This window comes from Chiloscyllium punctatum, chromosome 15 (assembly GCF_047496795.1).
Source record: "Chiloscyllium punctatum isolate Juve2018m chromosome 15, sChiPun1.3, whole genome shotgun sequence".
Classification (NCBI taxonomy): Eukaryota; Metazoa; Chordata; class Chondrichthyes; order Orectolobiformes; family Hemiscylliidae; genus Chiloscyllium; species Chiloscyllium punctatum.
In genome coordinates, this window is record NC_092753.1 from 52,872,732 (window position 1) to 52,899,987 (window position 27,256).

Genomic DNA, 27,256 nt, shown 5'->3' on the forward strand with positions numbered 1-27,256 from the left:
CGCACATTCTGTAACTTCCATGTCCTTCTCCACAGTAAACACTGATGCAAAATACTTGTTTAGTATCTCCCCCATCTCCTGCAGCTTCACACAAAGGTTGCCTTGCTGGTCTTTCAGGGCCTTATTCACTCCCTAGTTACTCTTGTGTCCTTAATGTATTTGTAAAAACCCTTTGGATTTTCCTTAATTCTATTTGCCAAAGCTATCTCATGTCCCCTTTTTGCCCTCGTGATTTCCCTCTTAAGTATACTCCTAATGCCTTTATACTCTTATAAGGATTCACTCGGTTTCTCCTGTCGATACCGACATATGCTTCCTTCTTCTTCTTAACCAAACGCTCAATTTCTCTCATCATCCACTTCCCTACACTACCAGCCTTTCCTTTCACCCTGACAGGAATATACTTTCTCTGGATTCTCGTTATCTCATTTTTGAAGGCTTCCCATTTTCCAGCCGTCCCTTCACCTGCAAACATCTGCCTCCAATTAGCCTTTCTTCAATTTAGAACTTCAACTTTTAGATCTGGTCTATCCTTTTCCATCACTATTTTAAAACAAATAGAATTATGGTCGCTGGCCCCAAAGTGCTCCCCCACTGACACCCCAGTCACCTGCCCTGCCTTATTTCCCAAGAGTATGTCAGGTTTTGCACCTTCTCCAGTAGGTACATCCACATACTGAATCAGAAAATGTTTCTTGTCCACTCTTAATAAATTCCTCTCCATCTAAACCCTTAACACTATGGCAGTTCCGTCTATTTTGGTTAAGTTAAAATCCCCTACCATAACTACCCTAGTATTCTTACAGATAACTGAAATCTCCTTACAAATTTGTTTCTCAATTTCCTGGTGACTATTAGGGGTTCTATAATACAATCCCAATAAGGTGATCATCCCTTTCTTATTTCTCAGTTCTACCCAAATAATTTCCCTGAATGTATTTCTGGGAATATCCTTCCTCAGTACAGCTGTAATGCTATCCCTTATTAAAAACGCCACTCCCCCTCCTCTCTCGCCTCCCTTTCGATCCCTCCTGTAGCATTTGTATCCTGGAACATTAAGCTGCCAGTCCTGACCATTTCTGAGCCATGTTTCTGTAATTGCTTTAATATCCCAGTCCCATGTTCCTAACCATACTCTGAGTTCATCTGCCTTCCCTGTTAGGCCTCTTGCATTGAAATAAATGCAATTTAATTTATCAGGCCTTCCTTGTTCCTGCATGCCCTGACCGTTTGACTCACTTCCTTTCTCAACTGTACCAGTCTCAGATTGATCTTTTTGTTCAGTATCTCCCTGGACTCTACCCCCGCCCCACCTTATTAGTTTAAATCCTCCTGAGCAGCTCTAGAAAATCTCCCTGCCAGTAAATTAGTCCTGTTCTAATTCAGATGCATTCCACCCATCTTGTACAGGTCACTTCTATCCCAAAATAGATTCCAATGATCCAAAAATGTGAATCCTTCTCCCATACACCAGCTCCTCAGCCACGCATTCATTTGCTCTATCCTCCTATTCCTACCCTCACTAGCTCGTAGCACTGGGAGTATTCCAGATATTACTATTCTCGAGGACATCCTTTTCAAATTCCTGTCTAACTTTCTATATTCTCCCTTCAGAATCTCATCCTTTTCCCTTCCTATGTCATTGGTACCAGTGTGTACAATGACCTCCTGCTGGTCCCTCTCCCTTTGAGAACATTCTGCACCCTCTCTGTGACAACCTTCATCCTGGCACCAGGGAGGCAACACACCATTCTGATTTTTCGCTGCTGGTTGCAGAAACTTCTGTCTGTGCTTCTGACTAGAGAGTTCCCTAACACAATTGATCATTTGGAACCCAACATGCCCCTCATTACATTAGATACCAGAAACTTGGCTGTTTACGCTACATTCCCCTGTAAGTCCATCACCCCCTATATTTTGCAAAACATCATACTCGTTTGAAATGGGGATAGCCACAGAAGACTCCTGTACTCCCTGCCTACCTCTCCTATCATTTTTAGAGTTAAGCCATCTACTTGACTGTACTTGCAGCTTTTCTCCCTCCCTGTAATTGCCATCCATCACACCCCCTTGCTCTTGTAAATTCCTCATTGCTTCTAACTGTGGCTCCAACCGATCCATTCGATCTGACAGGATTCACAACCAACAACATTTATTGTAGATATAATCATCAGTAACCCGTAAACTCTTTTGAAACTCCCACATCTGACAGGAAGAGCATACCACTCTTCTAAAGGCCATTTTGCTCCTTCCAATCAACAGACACAGAAAATAGCACTGTCTTATTGCTCTACAAAATATTGCTCATTCCTGAAGAAGGGCTTATGCCCGAAACGTTGATTCTCCTGCTCCTTGGATGCTGCCTGACCTGCTGCGCTTTTCCAGCAACACATTCTTCAGCTCTGATTTCCAGCATCTGCAGTCCTCACTTTCTCCTAAAATATTGCTCCAGACTAACTTAATACTTATGGCTTATATTTTTAAAAACTTAATCAAAAGACAGATCCCAATAAAAACACGCAATCAAGAAAGGACCCACTCTACTCACCATTGTAGATATACAGCATGACTATACTTAAAACTATTCATAAAGTCAGAGTGTCATAGAGATGTACAGCATGAAAACAGACCCTTCGGTCCATCTCGTCCATGCCAACCAGATATCCCAACCCAATCTAGTCCCACCTGCCGGCATCCGGCCCATATCCCTCCAATCCCTTCCTATTCATATACAGATCCAAACGCCTTTTAAATGTTGCAAATGTACCAGCCCCCACCACATCGTCTGACAGTTCATTCCATACACGTACCACCCTCTGTGTGAAAAGGTTGTCCCTTAGGTCTCTTTTATATCTTTCCCCTCTCACCCTAAACCTATGCCCTCTAGTTCTGGACTCCGCCACCCCAGGGAATAGAATTTGCCTATTTATCCTATCCATGTCCCTCATAATTTTGTAAACCTCTATAAGGTCCCCCCTCAGCCTCCAACGCTGCAGGAAAACAGTCCCAGCCTGTTCAGCGTCGCCCTATAGCTCAAATCCTCCAACCCTGGCAACATCATTGTAAATCTTTTCTGAATCCTTTCAAGTTTCACAACATCTTTCCGATAGGAAGGAGACCAGAATTGCATGCAATATTCCAACAGTGGCCTAACCAATGTCATGTACAGCTGTAACATGACCTCCCAACTCCTGTACTAATACTCTGACCAAAAAAGGAAAGCATACTAAACACCTTCTTCACTATCTTATCTACCTGTGACTCCACTTTCAAGGAGCTATGAACCTGCACTTCAAGGTCTCTTCGTTCAGCAACACTCCCTTGGACCTTACCATGAAGTGTATAAGTCCTGCTGAGATTTGCTTTCCCAAAATGCAGCAACTCACATTTATCTGAATTAAACTCCATCTGCCACTTCTCAGCCCATTGACCCATCTGATCAAGATCCTGTTGTAATTTGAGGTAACTTTCTTCGCTGTCCACTACACCTCCAATTTTGGTGTCATCAGCAAACCTACTAACTGTACCTCTTCTGCTCGCATTCAAATCATTTATACGAATGATGAAAAGTAGAGGTCCCAGCTCCGATCCTTGTGACACTCCACTGGTCACAGGCCTCCAGTCTGAAAACAACCCTCCACCACCACCCTCTGTCTTCTACCTTTGGGCCAGTTCCGTATCCAAGTGCCTGGTTCACCCTGTATTCTGTGAGATCTAACCTTGCTAATCAGTCTCCCATGGGGAACCTTGTCAAATGCCTTACTGAAGTCCATATAGATCACATCTACCACTCTGCCCTCATCAATCCTCTTTGTTACTTCTTCAAAAAAACTCAATCAAGTTTGTGAGACACTATTTCCCACACACAAAGCCATGTTGACTATCCCTAATCAGTCCTTGCCTTTCCAAATACATGTACATCCTGTCCCTCAGGATTCCCTCCAATAACGTGCTCACCACCAATGTCAGGCTCACTGGTCTATAGTTCCCTGGCTTGTCCTTACCACCCTTCTTAAATATTGGCATCACCTTAGCCAACTCTAGTATTCTGGCACCTCACCTGTGATGATACAAATATCTCAACAAGAGGCCCAGCAATCACTTCCCTAGCTTCCCACAGAGTTCTTGGGTACACCTGATCAGGTCCTGGGAATTTATCCACCTTTATGTGTTTCAAGACATCCAGTACTTCCTCCTTTGTAATATGGACATTTTTCAAGATGTCACCATCTAATTCCCTCCATTCTGTATCTTCCATTTCATTTTCGACAGTAAATACTGATACAATATACTCATTTAGTATCTCCCCCATTTTCTGCTTGCTGATCTTTGAGGGGCCCTATTCTGTCCCTAGTTACCCTTTTGTCCTTAATGTATTTGTAAAACGACTTTGGATTCTCCTCAATTCTATTTGCTAAAGCTATCTCATGTCCCCTTTTTGCCCTCCTGATTTCCCCCTTAAGTATACTTCTACTGCCTTTATACTCTTCTAAGGATTCACTCGATCTGTCCCATCTATACTGGACATATGCTTCCTTCTTTTTCTGAACCAAACCTTCAATTCCTTTTGTCATCCAGCATTCCCTATACCAACCAGCCTTTCTTTTCGCCCTAATAGGAATATACTTTCTCTGGATTCTCGTGAACTAATTTCTGAAGGCTTCCCATTTTCCAGCTGTCCCTTTACCTGCGAACATCTGCCCCCAATCAGCTTTTGAAAGTTCTTGCCTAATACCGTCAAGATTGGCCTTTCTCCAATTTAGAACTTCAACTTTTAGATCTGGTCTATCTTTTTCCATCAATATTTTAAATCTAATAGAATTATAGTAGCTGGCCCCAAAGTGCTCCCTCACTGAAACCTCAGTCACCCGCCCTGCCTTATTTCCCAAGAGTAAGTTTTGCACCTTCTCTAGTAGGTACATCCACATACTGAAGCAAAAAATTTTCTTCTACACAACTAACAAATTTCTCTCCATCTAAACACTCAATCTGAGACTGGTACAGTTGAGAACAGAAGAGAGTCAAACAGTCAGGGCAAGCATGGACAAGGTAGGACTAATAAATTAAACTGCATTTATTTCAATGTAAGGGGCCTAACAGGGAAGGCAGATGGACTCAGGGCATGGTTAGGAACATGGGACTGGGATATCATAGCAATTATAGAAGCATGGCTCAGGGATGGGCAGGACTGGCAGCTTAATGTTCCAGGATACAAATGCTACAGGAAGGATAGAAAGGGAGGCAAGAGAGAAGGGGGAGTGGCATTTTTGATAAGGGATAGCATTACAGCTTTACTAAGGGAGGATATTCCCAGAAATACATTCAGGGAAGTTATTTGGGTGGAACTGAGAATTAAGAAAGGGATGATCACCTTATTGGGATTGTATTATAGACCCCCTAATAGTCAGTAGGAAATCGAGAAACAAACTTGTAAGAAGATCTCAGTTATCTGTAAGAATAATAGGGTGATTATGGTAGGGGATTTTAACCTTGCAAACATAGACTGGGACTGCCATAGTGTTAAGGGTTTAGATGGAGAGGAATTTGTTAAGTGTGTACAAGAAAAATCTTCTGATTCAGTAGGTCAATGTCCCTACCAGAGAAGGTGCAAATAAATATTCATAGATCTGTTCCTGTGCTGATCTATGGATTCTCATTATGGATGAACAAACAGGTTCATCCAAGATCAGTTGTGAAATTTGCTGTTTGTTAAGTTTTCTTCATTTCTTTAAAATCATAAACGTAATTATCATACCTGAACATGCAAAGCCTCTTGTTCTTCCATTGTGAAACACAGCTCCTGGATCCATTCTCGAAGTAGTTCTAATTCAGCACTTAAGATCTCTCCAGTATCTATCTCATCTGTAAACTTCAGTGCATCCACTCCATCAGTTTCCATTAGCTGAACTTGCCAATCTGATGATGCAACCTATTGATCCAAAAATAGAATCTGTCTCAAATTATACATTAAATTTTATATTATGAATTCTTCATATTTAATATTGAGAACTTGAGTTTTGAAACATTAGGGAAATATTTATTTATTTCAAGTTGAATTAGAATCCCTAAAGTGTGGAATCAGGCCCTTCAGCCCGACAAGTGCACACCAACCCTCTGGAGAGTATCCCACACAAACCCGTTCCCAATTACTCTACAATTACCCTGAGTAATTCACCTAACCTACACATCCCAGAACACTATGGGGAGCATGGCATGACTAATTCACCTAACCTGCATATCTTTGGATTGTTGGAGGAAACTGGAGCACCTGGAGGAAACCCACACAGGTAGGGGGAGAATGTGAAAACTCCACACAGTCACCAAGGCTGGAATTGAACCCAGGACCCTGGCGCTGTGAGGCAGCTGTGCTAAGCACTGAGCCACCTTTACCTGGATTATTTTATTTTAAGATGGTCAATGAAGTGGCACATTGGAAATTTTAAGAACAATTTCTGAGAAATCACATAAGTAATTGCTAATTAGTGAGGCTAACTGATTGGCTTCATCTGCCTGGATGCTTTAATGCTGCCTTGCTTGGTTATCATTATGGATAGGCCTCCTGAGGGAAAGGCTGTCCAACTCATCTCTCTGCATTTTTGTAACATCTTTATCATGAGTCCATTGTGAAATCTGATTATACTCTTGAAGAGCATCTGGAAGATTTCTTGATGCTGTGTTTCCTCAGTAAGCTGTATCTGCCAAGACCCAAGAGATAACTGCATGTCTAAAGTCAGAATGATAGGATTGAAAGCCATCTGAAATTGCAGCACCTAATATTTTCTCCAACAAAATAACCCATTATTGGTCAATGGGTTTTTTTAACCCACAGCATGAATCCTTGCAGATAGCAAACATTTCTTCCCCTTTACCTGGTATGTAGGGGTGTGTTAACCAGTTTTGCAACTTTGTTGAATAATCTTGTTTTACAATAAATCAATAATTTTTAAGGTCTGTGAAGAAACTTACAGAATATTACACTCAGTCTTATATGGAGAAAGCATACAACTGGTCAATTGGGAACTGGGTAAGTAGTTTATGTTGTGACCTTTGGAGTAGTGGGGTTAGAAAGGAACAGAGCACTCTTCCCATCTAAGGTATAACATTATTTTGTTCACTTTAATCTCTAGTGTTAGTTATTACTATAAATATGTAGCTCACAAATGGCACAAAGTTTTATTTTTATTTTGTAGATTAGTCACTCATGTTTATACAACCTAACCCCATAAATGAACCCTTTAAGCCTTATTATCATTCTGTTAAATTTGTGCTGCACCCCTTCTCAGACCAACATATTCAGACACACAGAGATGCTCAGAGTCGTCATTATGGATGTTCCATAATGATTTCTAACCATTATTCACCATTCCCTTTGTGCATTAGTTGGTGGCTGTAGATTACAGGTGATATTGGATGGCAAATGTCTGATTTTTACAAATCCAATTGGCTACTGTTCACCATGTGACTGATTAAATGGTTCGCATTGACCAGAAACTCTATTCTCCACTTTTGATATTTCCTACTTCTCCTCACCACCTTTGTCTCTCAGTATCTATATTTTGTTTTCCTTGGTTTCGATTTCAGTAAAAGTTCATATGTAACATATAATCATTAACAGCTCATTAACAGGTCTGTGCCCTGTCTGCTTCACAACCATTATCACTCCATTTCTCATAAAAATAAAGAACTGTAGATGCTGAAAATCTGAAACAAAAACAGAGAGCACTGGAGAAAAACAGGCCCAGCAGCCTCTGTTGATAATTTAATTAAATGGAGTTTAATTGAGATAAATTCAAGGTGTTGCACTTTGTTAAGGCAAACCAGGGCAAGACTTATACAGTAGGATCCTGGGGAGTGTTGCTGAACAAAGAGACCTAACAATGCAGGTGCATTGCACCTTAAAAGTGGAATTACAGGTAGATTAGATTAGATTCCCTACAGTGTGGATACAGGCCCTTCAACCCAACACCGACCCTCCGAAGAGTAACCCACCTATACCTATTTCCTTCTGACTAATGTAATGGGCAATTTAGCATGGCCAATTCACCTGGACTACACATCTTTAGACTGTGGGAGGAAACCAGAGCACCCGGAGGAAACCCACGCAGACACAGGGAGAACGTGCACACTCCACACAGACAGTCGCCCGAGGCTGGAACTGAACCTAGGTCCCTGGTGCTGTGAGGCAGCAGTGCTAACCAGTGAGCCACCGTGCCATAGGTAGTTAGGGTATTGAAGAAGGCTTTTGGCACATTACCTTCATTGGTCAGAACATTGAATATAGGAGTTGGAATGTCACGTTGCGGCCGTACAGGACATAGGAGGCTACTTTTAAAATACTGTGTATAACACTGGTTACTTTTCCATACGAAGGATGTTGTTAAACTTGAGAGGGTGTAGAAAAGATTTACAAGGATGTTGCCTTGACTGGAGGGTTTGAGTTATTTTGTAGAATCCCTACAGTGTGGAAACTAGCTGTTTGGCTCAACAAGTCCACACCAACCCTCCAAAGATCATCCCACCCAGACCCATTCCCCTACCCTTTTACGCTACATTTCCCATGATTAATCCACCTAGCCTACACATCCCTGAACACTACGGGCAATTTAACATGGCCAATTCACCTAACCTGCACATCTTTGGACTGTCGGAGGAAACCAGACTACCGGAGGAAACCCATGCAGACATGGAGAGAATGTGTAAACTCCACACAGACTGTCATCCAAGGCTGGAATCAAACCCTGTGGCTGTGAGGCAGCAGTGCTAACCACTGAGTCATCATGTGGAGAGGCTGAATAGGCTGGGGCTTTCTTCCCTGGAGAATCGGAGGCTGAGGAGTGACCTTATAGAAGTTTATAAAATCATTTGGGGTTTGAATAGGGTGAATAGCCAAAGTCTTTTTCCTAGGGTGGGTGGTCGAAAACTGGAAGCCTTCAGTTTAAGGTGAGAGGGGAAAGATTTAAAAAGGACCTGAGGGGTAACCTTTAATGCAGAGGGTGGTGCATGTATGGAATGAGTTGCTAGAGGGAATGGTGGAGGCTGGTAAAATGACAACATTTAAAAGGCATCTGGATGGGGATATGAATAGGAAGGGTTTAGAGAGTGATATGGGCCAAATGATGGCAAATGAGACCAGGTCAAATTGGGATGTCTGGTTAGTCTGGTTGAGTTGGATTGTAGGGTCTGTTTCTGTGCTGTATGAATATGCTGTATGAGAGAATAACTGAATATGCTGTATGAGAGAATAACATAGTTGATGTTTCAAGTATAGTGACCCTTCATCAATCCATTTGCCTTTTGTTTTATGACATCTTTGATTTTCAACTTCCTTCAACCTTTCTTTGGTCTACACTTCTGTTCCACTTGTGACATTACCTGCTCAACAGCATCAAACCTGTGATTTTCAGTTCTGAAGAGCCATTGCACTCATTATGCTAACTCTGTTTCTCTCTCCACAGACATTACTAGATCACTGATTTATTCATTTCCACGGCAATAAAACTTCTTACATGCATATCTTTATATTTATAGGATTTCTAAATAAAATGATATAAGACCAGAAAACCAGAAGACATAGGAGCAGAAATTAGGCCATTTGGCCCATTGAGTCTGCTCCACCATTCAATCATGACTGACAATTTTTCAACCCCATTGTCCTCCTTCATCCCCGTAACCTTTGATCCCATTGACAATCAAGTACCCAGCTATCTCTGTCTTAAATATACTCAACGGCTTGGCCTCCACAGCCTTCAGGCAATGAATTCCATAGATTCACCACTCTCTGGCTGAAGAAGTTTCTCTGTATTTTCATTCTAATGGGTCTTTGCTTTACTCTAAAGGTGTGACCTCAGGTCCCAGGCTCTCCTGCAAATGGAAACATCTTCCCAACATATGTAAAGCCTTTTATTCCAGGGATCATTCTCATGAACCTCCTCTGGACCTGCTCTCTGGCCAATACATCCTTCCTGACATATGGGGCCCAAAATTGCTCACAATACTCCAAATGTGATCTGACCAAGAGTTTTATAAAACCTCAGAAGTACATTACTGCTTTTATATTCTAGACCTCTCAAAATAAATGCCAGCATTGTATTTGCCTTCCTAACTACTGACTCAAACGGCAAGTTTACATTAAGAGAATCCTGGACTAGGATTCCCAAGTCCCTCTGCATTTCAGATTTCTGAATTTTCTCCCCATATAGAAAATAGTCCATGCCTCTATTCTTCCTGCCAAAGTTCATGACCTCAAACTTTCCCATGTAGTATTTCATCTGCCACTTCTTTGCCCATTCTTTTCACCTGTCTAAATCTTTCTGCAGCCTCCCCACTTCCTCAATACTACCTGTCCACCTATCTTTGTATCGTCTGCAAACTTAGCCAAAATGCCTTCAGTTCCTTCATCTAGATCATTAATGTGTAAAGTGAAAAGTTGTGGTCCTAACAATGACCCTTGTGGAACATCACTAGTCACTGGCTTCCATCCTGAGGACCCTTTTATCCCCACTCTCTGCTTTCTGCCAGACAGCCAATCTTCCATCCATGCCAATATCCTGCCTCTAATACAACACCATCGGCCCTTATCTTGCTCAGCAGTCTCCTTCTCAAAGGCCTTCTGGAAGTCCAGATAGATAATTTCCAATAGCTTTCCTTGGTCTAACCTGCTCGTTACCTCCTTAAGGAATTCTAATAGATTTGTCAGGCGTGATCTCCCCTTGATGAAACCATGATGACTTTGCCCTATTTTACCATGCACTTCCAAGTATTCAGAAATCTCATCCTTCACAATAGACTCCAAAATCTTAGCAACAACCAAAGTTGGGCTCATCAGCCTATAATTTCCCATCCTTTGCCTTATTCCTTTCTTAAATGTGTGTGGGGAGATTATATTCACAATTTTCTAGTCCTTTGGGACCCTCCCTGACTCCAGTGATTCCTGAAAGATCACCACTAAAGCATCCACTATCTCTTCAGCTACGTCCTTCAGTGGTTAGCACTGCTGCCTCACAGCGCCAGAGACTGGAGTTCAATTCCTGCCTCAGGCGACTCTCTGTGTGGAGTTTGCACATTCTCCCTGTGTCTGCGTGGGTTTCCTCCAGGTGCTCCGGTTTCCTCCCACAATCCAAAAATGTGCAGGTTAGGTGAATTGGCAATGCTAAATTGCCCGTAGTGTTAGGTGAAGGGGTAAATGTAGGAGAATGGGTCTGGGTGGGTTACGCTTCGGTGGGTTGGTGTGGACTTGTTGGGCCGAAGGGCCTGTTTCCACACTGCAAGTAATCTAACTCTGGGGTTTAGCCCATCTGGTCCAGGTGATTGATCCACCTTCAGACCTTAAACTTTTTCTAGCACCTTTTCCTTGGTCATGGCCACCATATCCAGATCTGCCTCTATCGCTCCCCATCGCTTTTGAATTTTTGGGATATTACTCGTGTCTTCCACCATGAAAACTGATGCAAAGTACTTATTCAGTCCCTCAGCCATTTCTTTGTTCCCCATTAATACTACACGAGCGTCATTTTCCAATTACCCAATGTCCACTTTTGCCTCTCTTTTGCCTTTTATATATCTGGAGAAACTCTTGCAATCTTCCTTTATATTATTGGCTAGCTTACCTTCATATTTAATCTTCTCCCTCCTTATTTCTTTTTTTGTTGTCCTCTGTTGGTCTTTGTAGGTTTCCCAATCCTCTGGCTTCACACTGCCCTTCGCCATATTATATGCTTTCTCTTTTGCTTTTATGTTGTCCCTGACTTCCCTTATCAGCCATGGTTGCCTCATCCTCCCTTTAGCATGTTTATTTTTCCTCGGGATGAATTTGTGTCTCCTGAATTACTCCCAGAAACTCCTGCCATTGTTGTTCCATTATCTTTCCTGTTAGGCTCCTCTCCCAGTCAATTCTGGTCAGCTACCTCATGCCTCTGTCACCCTTATTCAATCCTCCTTCATGCCTCTACAGTTGCCTTTATTTAACTGTAATACCGTTAAATCTGATTCTATCTTCTCCCTCTCAAATGGCAGTGTAAATTCTATCATATTATGGTCACCACCTCCTAACGGTCCCTTCACCTTAAGCTCTCTTATCAAGTTTGCCTCATTGCACAACATGAAATCCAGAATTGCCTGTTCCCTGTTGGGTTCCACCACAAGTTGTTTCATCTCGTAGACATTCCACAAATTCGTTTTCTAGCGTTCCACTACCAACTTGGTTTTTCCAGTCTATCTGTATCTTGAAATCCCCCATGATCACTGTAATTTTGCCTTTCTTACATGCCTTTTCTACCCTCTTGGTGTATCTTGTGTCCCAAATCCTGACTACTGTTTGGAGACCTGTAGATAACTCCCAATGTGGTTTTTCATCTTCGTGGTTCCTCAACTCTACCCACACAGATTCTACATCACGGCGGCACGGTGGTTACCACTGCTGCCTCACAGCACCAGGATCCCAGGTTCGATTCCAGCTTCGGGCAACTGTCTGTGTGGAGTTTGCACATTCTCCCTGTGTCTGCGTCGGTTTCCCCCCACCATACAAAGATGTGCAGGTCAGGTGAATTGGCCACGCTAAATTGTCCATAGTGTTAGGTGTATTAGTCAGAGGGGGTGGATTACTCTTCGGAGAGTTGGTGTGGATTTGTTGGGCCGAAGGGCCTGTTTCCAGACTGTAGGGAATCTAATCATCTGATCCTACTTTGTTTCTTGCTATTGTTTTAATTTCATTTCTTACCTAATAAGGTAACCCCACCCCCTCTGCTCACTTGCCTGTCTTTTCAATAGGATGTATATCCTTGGATATTTAGCTCCAACCCTGATCCCTTTGCAACCATGTCTCCGTGATGCCCACCACATCATACCTGCCAATTTCAATCTGCACCAGAAGCGCACTTACCTTATTTTGAATATTGCTTGAATTCAGACTTTTATTTAGAATGGATACATTTTAAAATGAATATTATTTTATATTATATTATTCATGGTTTAATTTGATACTTGTTATATAGTAATTGCATACATTTCTATAATTCTATATATTGTATACGATTGAGAAATATGCGTCAAGCATGTTTCTTATGCGCACCTCTTACTAATTAGATTAGATTAGATTAGATTACTTACAGTGTAGAAACAGGCCCTTCAGCCCAACAAGTCCACACCGACCCGCCGAAGCGCAACCCACCCATTCCCCTACATTTACCCCTTTACCTAACACTACGGGCAATTTAGCATGGCCAATTCACCTGACCTGCACGTCTTTGGACTGTGGGAGGAAACCGGAGCACCCGGAGGAAACCCACGCAGACACAGGGAGAATGTGCAAACTCCATACAGTCAGTCACCCGAGTCGGGAATTGAACCCGGGTCCCTGGCGCTGTGAGGCAGCAGTGCTAACCACTGTGCCACCGTGCCGCCCTGATTATTTGAAATCAAAGCCAGAGGCAGGAATTAAATGCATAGAATTACTTAACTGCAAGAAGTATAGAACATATTTATTTAATTTGCCAGCATCCACAAATTTAGTTGTGTGCCGAGGTATGCAGAGGCAACAAATATTTGTCGACCCACAACTAATAGAGCACTCCATTAGATTATTTATCCATGGACAATGCCAATTAAAAACAGCTCAACTTTGTTTTTAGAAATGCCCGTAATAGAAACATAACCAGGAGAAGAAGTTGGGTATTTGGTCTTTGAGCTACTTTTGCCATTCAATAGGATCATAGCTGATCCTTGATCTCAAGGCCCGATTCCCACTTTCTCCCCTTACCCCTTGATGTCTTTAAAATCTGGAAATGTGTCTATCTCTTTCTTGAATATATTCAGTGGCTTGGCCTCCACAGCCTTCAGTAGGACAGAATTTCACAGTTTGACTATCCTTTGAATGAAGAAATATGTCCTCATTTCTGTCCTTAATAGCCTGGCCCATATCCTGAAACCATGTCCCCTAATTCCAGATTCCTCAGCCTGGGAGAACATCTTCCCTGCATCTAGACTGTACAGCCCTGTTAGAGGTTTATATGTTTCAATCAGTTTTCCTTCTCATCCTTCTAAACATAGGCCCAGTCAAACCAATCTTTCCTTCCAGGACAGCCCTACCGTCCCAGGTATCAGCTGAATGAACCTCCACTGCATGCCCTCTATAGTAAATACATCTTTTCTTGAATTTGGGATTCAAGAAACTACATGCAATACTCTAGGTGTGATCTCAGCAAGGCCACATATAACTGCAGTAAGACAACTCCACTTCTGAACTCAAATCACAGAAATATTACACTAGAAATCCTCCTGCTAGTGTCAATCTTCCACATTTTTCCCTTATCCCTGTACACCATTCCTATCTAAAGAAATGCCAATGTACTCTTTAATGGCTCAATTGAACCTGTCTCCACCATTTCCAGGCAATGCATTCCATAGCCTAATAATTCACCATCTGAGAAGTTTTTTTTCTTAAAATCTTAAAACTATGCCCTCTCATTCTTGTTTTTTTTTACAAGCAGAAACAGCTTCACCCTATATTTACTCTGTTTAGCCCACTCACAATTTTGAAAACCTCAATCCTCTTATAATGAAGGCCAAAATATTATCTACCTTCCTAATTGCTTGCTTTACCTGCCTATCTGCTTCCATTTATTGGAGTATAAGGACACCCAGATTTCTTTATACGTCCATACTCCCTAATTTATTACTATTTAAAATATAATCTTCCTTTGTTTTTCACATCAGTGTATAACTTTATAATTAGCCATGCTGCACTGCATCTGCCATGTGTTTGCCCACTCACTCAACTTGTTTGAATCACCTTGAAGCCTCTTTGTATTCTCTTCACAAATTATAATCCTGCCCAGCTTTGTGTAATCAGCAAACGTGGAAATACACTTGGTTCCCTCAACCAGGTCATTTACTTATATTATAAATAGCTGGGGCCCAAGCACCAATCTTTTAAGTATACCACTAGTCATTGCCTGTCACTTGGAAAAAGACCCAACTTATTCCCATTCTCTGTTTCTGTCTGACAACCAATTCTCGATCCATCCATACTAAGCTGTGAAGGATACCCACTTGTCTGTCCTTGAGATGCTGCAATGCTCCACTGAGTTCCAGCAAAAACTGGAGGAGCAACATCTCGTCTTCAAACTAGGCACTTTACAACCTTCAGGGCTCAATACTGAATTCAATACCTTCAGACTGTGAACCCAAGCTTTGCTTATTACAATCTCTGTCACCACTTCCCCTCTCCCCTCCCCCACAATCCCAGTGGGACTGTCTGTTCTTTCCAGTCTGGCAGTTAGACAAACCATTGTTCTTCCATTCTCACATTCCAATCACTTCATCTGAACTATCAACACCCTTTCCCACCTCCCCCCCTTCACTTCAACACCCCACCACCTCCCCACTATTACATAAATGCTGTGTCCTCCTCCACACTAAATTTCAGCTCTGATGAAGAGAGTCATCTAGACTCGAAATGTTAGCTTGCTTTCTCTTCGTGGATGCTGTCTGACCCACTGAGATCTCCAGGACTTTTTGTTCTCAGAACGATTTCCAAATGTTTTGTTATCGCATCTTTTATAATATTCCAGCATTTTCTTCACAACTGAGGTTAGGCTATACGCTGATTGATGATGCAGCTGCCACCCCCACATTGATTGATGACGTCACTTCCACCCCCATCATGGGCACTCCCACAACCACTTCCGCCCCTTACAATTCCTCATGCATCACACGTGACATCACTTCCGCCCCTCACATCATCGCTGATGCCACATGCTCAGTGACTTCTGCCAGCCCTACTGCCGTGGTCTATAATTTTGTTGTTGTCTTTCCCTCCCTTTTAAATAGTTACATTTGCCATACTCCAATTTGTACAAGTTGTTCCAGAATCTGTAGAGTTTTGAAAGGCGATCATGAATGCATTAAATATTTCCAGCATACTTCATCAGGCCCTTCTGACTTTAGATTAGCTTACCTACAGTATGGAAACATGCCCTTTGGTCCAACAATTCCACATTGACCCTCCGAAGAGTAACCCACCCAGACCCATTCCCCTACCCTATATTTACCCCTGCCTAATGCATCTACTGACTCATGGCCAATTCACCTGACCTGCACATCTTTGGATTGTAGAAGGAAACCTACATAGACATGGAGAGAATGTGCAAACTCTACACAATCACCCAACGTGGGAATCGAAGCCGTGTCCCTGGCACTGTGAGGCAGCAGCACTAACCATTGAGCCACCATGTCACCCTTGTCGGCCTTCATCCTCATTAATTTTACCAGTGCCATTTTCTTATCGGCTTCCTTCATTTCTGCACTGTCACTTGGTTCCCTAGTATTTCTGGGAGGTTACTTGTGCCCTCTTTTGTGTGTGTGCAATTCTCCTGCCATTTCTTTATTATCTCTTATACTTTCACCTGACTTTAAGGGACTTTAATTGTCACCTGACTTTAATTGTCTTTATTAATCTTTTTCACTTCACATATTTATAGAAGCTTTTATGGTCAGTTTCTATGGTTCCTGCAATTGTACCCTCACACTCTGTTTTCCTCCTCATGATCAAACTTTTGCTGAATTCTGAAATGCTCCCAATCCTCAGGCTTGTTGCTTTTTCAGATAATTTTGTATGTCTCATCTTTGAATCTAACATTATCCCTAATTTTGTTTGTATGCCATTATCTTTTCATTACTTCACAATTCAGATGCTTGAAGCAAGCTTTACTGAGGGTCAGCCTTTATTGTGGCCACTGGTTTTCTGAGTGCTCTTCAAGTAATATTTACTCATTGTTAAATAAAATCATTTTTCACAAAATATATTTATTGTATTATTACCTCTTGTATAATTCTGATGGCCTCTTTTGCTTCAGGGATGCATTGAAATGTCCGTAGAAGTACAAGGGTCTTCTGTATATAGTTATTTAACCATTCAGTGGACACTGTCATTTCGATGGAATGCATCAGGACATTGCGACATTTAATTATCTGAACATAAACACCAGAATCGTGTGTCAATATGAATGATGTTTTAGTGTTTCTGCCTATGATAGAATGCATCACTCATTAAGAATGTCTCCCCATTACATAAGATTCAACATAAATCAATGGCATAATTGGATTTTTAAATATGAATGAACTTTAATTTATTTTAGATTTAAATTTAAGTAACTGGTATTAGAACTGCATTTCACAAAACATACAAGAGAGAAAGAATTGTTAGAAGTGGAGGTGGAACCCCTTTGTGGAGACAGTGACCTAATATGAAAGCTGCTTCCGCGCCGCAGGGTAGAATTGTGTGGGCAATCTCCAGAAGTGGAACAAGTGATTTGAAATCTGTCGTCGCAACAAAATTGTAATAATTAACATTGACTTCCAGATTTCATTTTCCAAGTGGTGTGTGTGCATCTGCATGACACAATCTCAAATGATTTTTAAAAAGACAGTGCATAAAGAGAAATTGGAGGTTATTATGAGTTAAAATATTATGGATGCTGGAAGTCTGATAGAAGAACAGAAAACACTGGAAAAACTCAGCAGGTCTTGCACCAACCGTGAAGACAGAAATACAGTTACCATTTCAAATTGATGACCCTTCATCAGAACTGGATTAAAGTTAAATATGTATCAGGTTTTAAGCAAGTACATAGACTGTGAAAAGGGAGGGTCTATCACAGGGTGGAATACAAGACACATCAAGTGACGAGGAGGAATATAATGCAACGCAAACCCCTAGAGATGGTAATGCACAAGTGAAGAAACAAAGGATGGTTTAAGAGGAGATCTAAGTAGGAACTAACAGCATCAGACAGTTTAATTTACAATTGTTGAATTCAATATTAATTCCAGAAGGCTGGGAAGTGTCTAACAGGAAGGTAAAGTGCTGTTTAGCAAGCTTGGATTGAGTTTAATTTAAACAGTTTAGGGGGGCTGTGAACCGACAGGTCAGCAGGTTGTAGAAATGATAGGCATCTAGGAGTTTGGAGTCATGTTTATGAATGAAGATATTGCACAATAGATCACAAATCTGCATGTAGTCTTCCCAATGTAGCGAATACAAAATTGTAAGCGTTGTGAACATTACACTTAGGATATGGGCTCCTGGGTAGTGAGAAGGGAGGAGGTAAAAGGGAGGATATTGTATCTTTGCTGTGAAAAGACAAGGGGATTTTGGGTGTCTGAGGAGCAGTTGAAGTATCTGTGAAGTATCTACTTGACGGTGAAAAGTGATGGCAAGATGCATTTGATTGTGGCATCACGTAGAGGTGGTGTTAAAGTTGACCCATTGTTGAACAGGCTGATAGAAGGAAAAGGGAGGAAAAGGAGAGGGAGAGGAAAGGCAGAAGTGGTATAAGAAATAGAATGTCAAGGCTTCTGTCAACTATGGTGGAGAGAAATCCTCAGTTGAGGTTATCAGAAACATTGGTTTGAAATGTGATCTTGTTAGGACAGATCATAAAAAGTTTAGAGCACAGAGGAGGCCTTTTGACCTGACAAATCCATGCCAACAGAAGTAAAGGAATTGTGAGAATGGAAGAGAATATGGGAAGACTTGGTAGTATTATAAATTAAGGGTGATGGATACTTTCACAAGAAAGCCATTAGATGCAACAGGAAGCATGTCTAGGAGGTGCAGATATCTCCAGACAAGACAACCTCAAACTGTGGAAGCTATGCTCTTTTGTGAAGTCACAGAAACTCAGCCTCTGTCCATATCCCCTCTGTTGCGAGTCATACCTTCTGTGACCTCAGTCTCCTTCTGTACATGTTAATTCTAATCATAGTATGTCCTCAGGGCTGTGAGTAGTGATGGTTATCCTAGAGTCATACAGCATGGAAACAGACCCTTCAGACTAACTTGTCCAGGCTGCCCAAGTTTCCCAAACTAAACTGGTTTGGTTGCGTGCATTTGGCTCATATCTCTCTAAACCTTTCTTATTCATGTAACTATCAAATGTCTTTTAAATGTTGCAATTGTGGGGGCATGGACCTAACAAGGGAGACAGGGAAGGAATGGTCTCTGCAGAATGCTGATAGGGGTGCGGAAGGAAATATACCTCTGATGCTGATTGTAGGTGGCGGAAATGGCGTAGCATGATGTGCTTTATCCAGAGGTTCATGGGGTGGAAGGTGGGGACTGGGGGGGTTCTATCCTTGTTGCGATTGAAGGAGTGGTGTTCAAGGGCAGAGGTGCGGGAAGTGGAGGAGAGGTACTGGAAGGCATTGTTGATCACGTGGGAGGGAAAATAGGAGGCCATCTGGGATCCCTGGAGTGGAATTGCTCCTCCTGGGAAACAGCCCCAGCCTATTCAGCCTCTCCCAATACCTCAAACCCTCCACCCTTTGACTGGCAATTCATTCCATATATAAACCACCAACTGCGGGAAAAAGTAACCTCTCAGCTCCCTTTTAAAACTTTCTCTTCTCAACTTAAAATTATGCCCTCTTGTTTTGAACTGCCCAACTCCAGGGAAAAGACCTTATTTCACTTTATCTATGTCTCTCATTATTTTAAAAGCCTCTATAATGTCACACCTCAAATTTCTGTGTTTCAGTGAAAACGTCCCAGCCTATCCAGCCTCTTTAAAACTCAAAACCTCCAATCCTGGTAAATCTTTTCTGAACTCCATCCAATTTAATAATGTCTTTCCTATAGTAGGCAACCAGACTATGCGCAGTAGTCCACAAGTCGCCTCACCCCAACGACCTGTACAACCACAACATGATGTCCCAACTTCTATACTCAATGGTCTGAGTAATGTAGGCAAGCATGTCAAATGCCTTCTTTACCATCCTGTCTACCTGAGACACAACTTTCAAAGAACTATGTACCTGAACCCTTAGGGTTCTCTGTTCAACAATGCTCTCCAAGGCCCTACCATTAACTGTATAAGCCCTGCCCTTGTTCATCTTACCAAAATGGATTTGCTGCCAAACAAGTTCAGAGAGCCTCACTGACCCAGTACAATCCTGTCACTTTCAAGGTTAAAAGAAGTTACATCCAAATAAAGACTCTCCCAAACATTTGCTAGCAGGTAATAGGACAGCAATAATTTAGATGGTACAATGACCACTTTATTGTTCTATCCACGAGGGTAGTGTGCTGGAAATCAAGCTCTGCTATTTGTGCTATTAAGATGAGCACAAGGTAACTTGATGTTAAATGTAGAGTGATTCTTTCCACAAACCTTGTTTTTTTAAAAATAGTAATTGTCATATTTCAGTCCACAATTAAAATGCAGAAAAATAAAAATATATGGCCTTTACAATATCTACTTGAACAGCTGCTCAAGTGGAAATCGGTTTCAATGGTTAATTTCCAAAATCCTGGGAAATTTGTACTGCAAAGGATTAATTTGTAGTGTAGGTAAGGTAAATTTGCAAAGACCTTGATAACATTTGCCAAGAATATTATTTGAGCCAATAAATATCCAATCTGTGCAATAATTAATTCCCATCTTCCACAAGTATGGTTCGCATTGGTTCCAAATGCATTTCCATTCAACTCAGAAGTGGATATGGGCTTTGCTTCCCATGACAAAATATCAAAACATCAATTGTTGGATAATGTAGCAGAGAGTTTGGGGTATTTCCATTCAATTCAGAAGTGGATATGGGCTTTGCTTCCCATGACAAAATATTAAAATTTCAATTGTTGGATAATTTAGCAGAGAGTTTGGGGTACAGGCTCCTGAGAGACTAAAATCAATATATCATGGAGGTTAGAGGTTTGGAAGATGCTCTTGGAGGAGACTTAGCAAGTTATATTTGTACATTTTGTAAATGGTACTTGCTAGTGCCACTGTGGTGGAGGGAGTGAATGCTTAAGATGGTGGGTGGGCTGTTTTTCATGATGATGTCAAGGTTGAGTGTTGTTGGAGTTGCACTAATTCAGGCAAGTAAAGGGTATTTCATCATACCCCTGGTAACTGCCTTGCAAATGAGAGGTGGGGCATGAGGAGTAAACACTCTTCACCTCTGACTTGCTCTTGTCGCCATACTACTTTATGGTGTCCAGTTAAATTTATTTTGGTCTCCAAGGTGTTGATGGTCGGCAATTCAATGATGGCAAAATCACTGAAAGTTAAGGAAAGATAACTCTCATCAAGTGGTACTTTTGTGACATGAATGTCATTTGCCCTTGAATCTGAATGCTGTACAGCTTTTACTGTACAAAGAGACAGACTGCTTCAGTATGAGTATATGTGAGTGGTATGGATAGAAATAAATGGTCCTGGGAAGGGTGCACTCATGAGCAACCATCCCATTTCTAACCTTATTTTGGACAGAACGTCATTGACAAAGCAACTGAAGATGGTTGGACTTAGAATACGAAGAAAAATTCCCTTGTGGTTTCCATGGACTTCAATTTTGTTATGAGTCCTTAATGCTTCACCCGGTCAACTGCTGTCTTGATATCAAGAGCAGTCATTCGTACTTCACCTGTTGAATACAGCTTTCTTCTATACTTGCGCTAAGTTGTAATGAGGTCTGGAGCATTGATGAGCAGGTTGTAGGTGAGTAACTACACCTTGATAGCACTATTGATGACCCTACTTTGCGCTGATTGAGGGTGAGCTGATGGGGTTGTAATTAACTAGGTTGGATATGTAATATTTTTGAGGATAGGATATACTGGAACAATTTTCCATGTTGTCAGGTAGGTGCTAATGCTGTAGCTCTACTCTAACAGCTTAAAGGAGATATATCCAGTTGAAATTCATTAGGAGTCTGTCAACAGTAATATAAATACATAAAAAAGGGAAAACCTGGTGATGTTTTATTAGAAGAGAGAAGTTTTAAAACATAGAAGGAATGAAATATCGCAACAAGAAACAGATTATTTTCCATGATTGTACATCTAAAACAAGGTGACATAGGCTCTACTTAAAAGTTTTGAGATAAAAATTGAGGAAAGAACTTTTTTTTTCCCCAAATAGGGTGGACAGGCTGTGGAATTAATGAAGACCACATTAATCTCTAAGATTAAATGAAATAGGTGGTTGAAGGGAGGATAGGTGAGATGAATACCATTATTCATATGATAGATAAAAGCCAACACGGACAAGATGAATCAAACTCTGATTCCCTCTTGCCATTTCTAGGTTGGTATACACCAACCTTCAAATTTATAGTGATTTGAATTTTCATTTCTGTAGCACTACTCATACACAGAAAGAAAATGTACAATCAGGAGGATAGAACTGGATGAAATCAAGGTTGAGTGTTAGGCGGCACGGTGGCTCAGTGGTTAGCACTGCTGCCTCACAGCACCAGGGAATCAATTCCAGCCTCGGGCGACTGTCTGTGTAGTGTTTGCACATTCTCCCCATGTCTGCATGGGTTTCCTCTGGGTGCTCTGGTTTCCTCCCACAGTCCAAAGATGTGTAGGTCAGGTGAGTTGGCCATGCTAAATTGCCCATAGCATTCAGGGATGTGTAGGATGTGCACTAGTCCGGGGAAAATGAAAATGTAATATGGTAGGGAATGGGTCTTGGTGGGATACTCTTCAGAGGGTGCGTGTGGATTTGTTGGGCCAAATGGCTTGTTTCCACATTGTAGGGATTCTATCACTCTATGAACTGTGCATTAAGTAGGAATGGGAATAGGAAAAATTGAGAGGTTTCGGATACAAGAATCCAAAAATACAGTTGAAGGGAAGGGTTTGAAGAGATGTTCAGGAGGAGGAGGAGGATGATGACAAGGTAGAGGAAACTGGACAGTATATGAAGATATTAATGTACATCTTAACTATCCATAGCCAAAATGAAACCTGCTCACAACTCAGATGGCAAATGCAAAACTATCTCTCTATATAATTTTCCAAAATTATACGTTAAAATTCCCGAGTATTTTTAGAATTAAATGTATTCCCTGGATGGTACTAAATGAAACAGATTCAAAACATTCACAATCAATTATTAGCTTGTGCTGAATCTGCTCATGTTGGTGGTCATGTTGCTACAATTGACTTAGTACCGGCAGATATGTTGAGTGATGGAAGAGAAATAAGCCAGCATTACTAATCCTGATAGTTTTCCAGTGACAGTAGCTGTAGGTAGATATGAACTAAGGCTTTGGTAGAAAATGGCCCACAGTCAAATTGCCTGTTTTTCAGATCCAAATGAAAAATGGCTGAGCAATCAGAAGGCTGCCAGTAGCCATCAATCATGTCCCAAAAACAGCAAGAGGCTTAGGAGGAGGGGAAATGTTAGACAAAGGCAATGCTTTAAAAAGGAGAAACTACAGTCACATCAGTAATAAGGCGACTGTTAGAAAACATTGATGTTGATTCTCATTGTCCATATTAGCAGAACTTTGTTAAGTCTGTTAACTACTTATAGGAACATATTTACAAAAGATGTTAAAAGCATATGGAGTAAGAACAGGGAATTGATATCTAAATGATAAGAATAGCAACAACTAATAAAAATGGAGAAGTGGGCTCGTCACCCAAATAAACTGCTCTTGTTCCCAAATGTTCCAAACATCTACTGGTATCCATAGCAAAATCAGATAGATTGATAATAAATAAATATAGAATAGGTAGGGAAACATTGAGGTGGGAATTAAATCCCAGCACTGATCTAAATGCTAGGATTTTACCTCTATGTGCCATTGAAAGTTTGATTTCCCCAATCCCCTCCCCCAAAATCCCCCAAGAATAAATTGTTCATATAACCAAGCTTTCAAAACAGCCATGAACTCCAGCAGATATAAACATTGGATCATTTTCTGAAATAACTAATTTGAGATAAAGTATAAGGAAGAATAAAAGTTCAACTACCAAAGGATGTTATTAGTCAGGCATGTTCGTGCCAGCTCTTCAACTAAACCATTGTCTTATCCCAGACTCTTTTTCAGAGAATGAAAGGAGGTTTATTAGATGCATAGGGACATATAAATTCCCCAAAGATACTTCTGCACCAGCTCATTTAAGGCAAAGCTTTGCTCAATGGAAATTTTGCCGAATATCTAATTCATTCTGACGGAATAAAAACTTCCCACTTCACCAACTGCAATAGGTATTTGTCTAAAAAAAACTTGATTAGAAACACTATAGAAAATAGCAATGCAAAACAAAAAATAATTTACTCGAAATGTATTAGACACGTCTCCAAAATCTGCTCCCACTTTCTGACCTAATGCCAACCACATAGAGATAAATTACTACACCTCCCCCACAGATACTGCATTGACAGGGCAATCACCAGGATGTTCAGAGCACTCTGAACAGCATGCTACCAATCACACTGCTGGATAATGCATTCATTTCTAAAACTGATATACAGCAATAAAATGACCAGAAAACTACAAATGTTAAAACTCAGTTCGATAACAAATACATTTTAACAAAATAAATCATTGGAAGTAATTCATATCAACATATTTGCCTTCATACTGCACGTTTATCATAGAAAATCATCTAAATATGTTTGACAGAAAGTTAGACACAAAGTAGACACTGAATAAAGCATTTATTTGGTCAATTAAGTAAAATTTAAGGAGCATTTTAAAGGAATAGAGAGGCATAGAAGGAAAATACTGCAAATGTTAGAATTTTGAAATAAAAAAGAATTCTAGAGAAGCTCAAGTAGGTCTAGCAGCATCTGTGAAGATAAAACAAAAGAGTTAATATTTTGAGTCCAGAATGACTGCCATTCAGAAGAAGAACTACTTGAAATATTAAGTCTATTTCTCTCTCCATAGTTACTGCCATACCCAGAGTCATAGAGATGTACAGCATGGAAACAGACCCTTTGGTCCAACCCGTCCATGCCGACCAGATATTCCAACCCAATCTAGTCCCACCTGCCAGCACCCGGCCCATATCCCTCCAAACCCTTCCTATTCATATACCCATCCAAACGCCTCTTAAATGTTGCAATTGTACCAGCCGCCACCACTTCCTCTGGCAGCTCATTCCATCCACGTACCACCCTCTGTGTGAAAACGTTGCCCCTTAGGTCTCTTTTATATCTTTCCCCTCTTACCCGAAACCTATGCCCTCTAGTTCTGGACTCCCCGACCCCGGGGAAAAGACTTTGTCTATTTATCCTATCCATGCCCCTCATGATTTTGTAAACCTCTAAAAGGTCTCCCCTCAGCCTCCGACACTCCAGGGAAAACAGCCCCAGCCTGTTCAGCCTCTCCCTGTAGCTCAGATCCTCCAACCCTGGCAACATCATTGTAAATCTTTTCTGAACCCTTTCAAGTTTCACAACATCTTTCCGATAGGAAGGAGACCAGAATTGCATGTAATATTCCAACAGTGGCCTAACCAATATCCTGTACAGCTGCAACATGACCTTCCAACTCCTGTACTCAATACTCTGACCAATAAAGGAAAACATACCAAACGCCATCTTCACTATCCTATCTACCTGTGACTCCACTTTCAAGGAGCTATGAACCTGCACTCCAAGGTCTCTTTGTTCAGCAACGCTCCCTAGGACCTTACCATTAAGTGTATAAGTCCTGCTAAGATTTGCTTTCCTAAAATGCAGCACCTCACATTTATCTGAATTAAACTCTATCTGCCACTTCTCAGCCCTTGGCCCATCTGGTCCCGATTCTGTTGTAATCTGAGGTAACCCTCTTCGCTGTCCACTACACCTCCAATTTTGGTGTCATCTGCAAACTTATTAACTGTACCTCTTATGATGGCATCCAAATCATTTATGTAAATGACCAAAAGTCGAGGGCCCAGCACTGATCCTTGTGGCACTCCACTGGTCACAAGCCTCCAGTCTGAAAAACAACCCTCCACCACCACCTTCTATCGTCTACCTTTGAGCCAGTTCTGTATCCAAATGGTTAGTTCTCCCTGTATTCCATGAGATCTAATCTTGCTAATCAGTCTCCCATGGGGAATCGTGTCGAACGCATTACTGAAGTCCATATAGATCACATTTACTGTTCTGCCCTCATCAATCTTCTTTGTTACTTCTTCAAAAAACTCAATCAAGTTTGTGAGACATGATTTCCCACGCACAAAGCCATGTTGACTATCCCGAATCACTCCTTGCCTTTCCAAATACATGTACATCCTCTCCCTCAGGATTCCCTCCAACAACCTGCCCTCCATCAAGGTCAGGCTCACTGGTCTACAGTTCCCTTCTTAAACAGTGGCACCACGTTTGCCGACCTCCAGTCTTCCAGCACCTCACCTGTGACTATCGATGATACAAATATCTCAGCAAGAGGCCCAGCAATCACTTCTGTAGGTTCCCACAGAGTTCTCAGGTACACCTGATCAGGTCCTGGGGATTTATCCACCTTTATGTGTTTCAAGACATCCAGTACTTCCTCCTCTGTAATATGGACATTTTGCAACATTTCACCATCTATTTCCCTACAATCTATATCTTCCATATCCTTTTCCACAGTAAATACTGATGCAAAATACTCATTTAGTATCTCCCCCACTTTCTGTGGCTCCACACAAAGGCTGCCTTGTTGATCTTTGAGGGGCCCTATTCTCTCCGTAGTCACCCTTTTGTCCTTAATATATTTGTAAAACCCCTTTGGATTCTCCTTAATTCTATTTGCCAAAGCTATCTCATGTCCCCGTTTTGCCCTCCTGATTTCCCTCTTAAGTATACTCCTACTTTCTTTAAACTCTTCTAAGGATTCACTTGATTTATCCTGTCTAAAGCTGACATATGCTTCCTTCTTTTTCTTAATCAAACCCTCAATTTCGTTAGTCATCCAGCATTCCCTATACCTACCAGCCTTCCCTTTTACCCTGACAGGAATATACTTTCTCTGGATTCTTGTTATCTCATTTCTGAAGGCTTCCCATTTTCCAGCTGTCCCTTTACCTGCGAACATCTGCCTCCAATCAGCTTTCAAAAGTTCTTGCCTAATACCGTCAAAATTGGCCTTTCTCAAATTTAGAACTTCAACTTTTAGATCTGGTCTATCCTTTTCCATCACTATTTTAAAACGAATAGAATTATGGTCACTGGCCCCAAAGTGCTCCCCCACTGACACCTCAGTCACCTATCCTGCCTTATTTCCCAAGAGTAAGTCAAGTTTTGCACCGCCTCTTGTAGGTACATCCACATACTGAATCAGAAAATTGTCTTGTACACACTTAACAAATTCCTCTCCATCTAAACCTTTAACACTATGGCAGTCCCAGTCGATGTTTGGAAAGTTAAAATCCCCTTTCATAACTACCCTATTATTCTTACAGATAGCTGAGATCTCCTTACAAGTTTGTTTCTCAACTTCCCTCTGACTATTGGGGGGTCTATAATACAATCCCAATAAG

The 27,256-nt window shown here is 41.3% G+C and overlaps 1 protein-coding gene across 3 annotated transcripts in view; it reads right to left on the reverse strand.

Annotated features, from left to right (window-relative positions):
• LOC140486249 (uncharacterized protein CXorf38-like) overlaps positions 1-27,256 on the reverse strand; it is an 85,930-nt gene that overhangs the window by 40,558 nt on the left and 18,116 nt on the right. For 2 of the 3 annotated variants that reach the window (XM_072585141.1, XM_072585140.1), the window contains exons 4-5: positions 16,816-16,965; positions 5,756-5,929 (exon numbers count right to left, since the gene is read on the reverse strand). In XM_072585141.1, coding sequence (XP_072441242.1) covers positions 5,756-5,929; positions 16,816-16,965 — 324 coding nt within the window. The remainder of the gene's footprint in view (positions 1-5,755; positions 5,930-16,815; positions 16,966-27,256) is intronic. The other variant, XM_072585142.1, reaches the window with a different exon arrangement.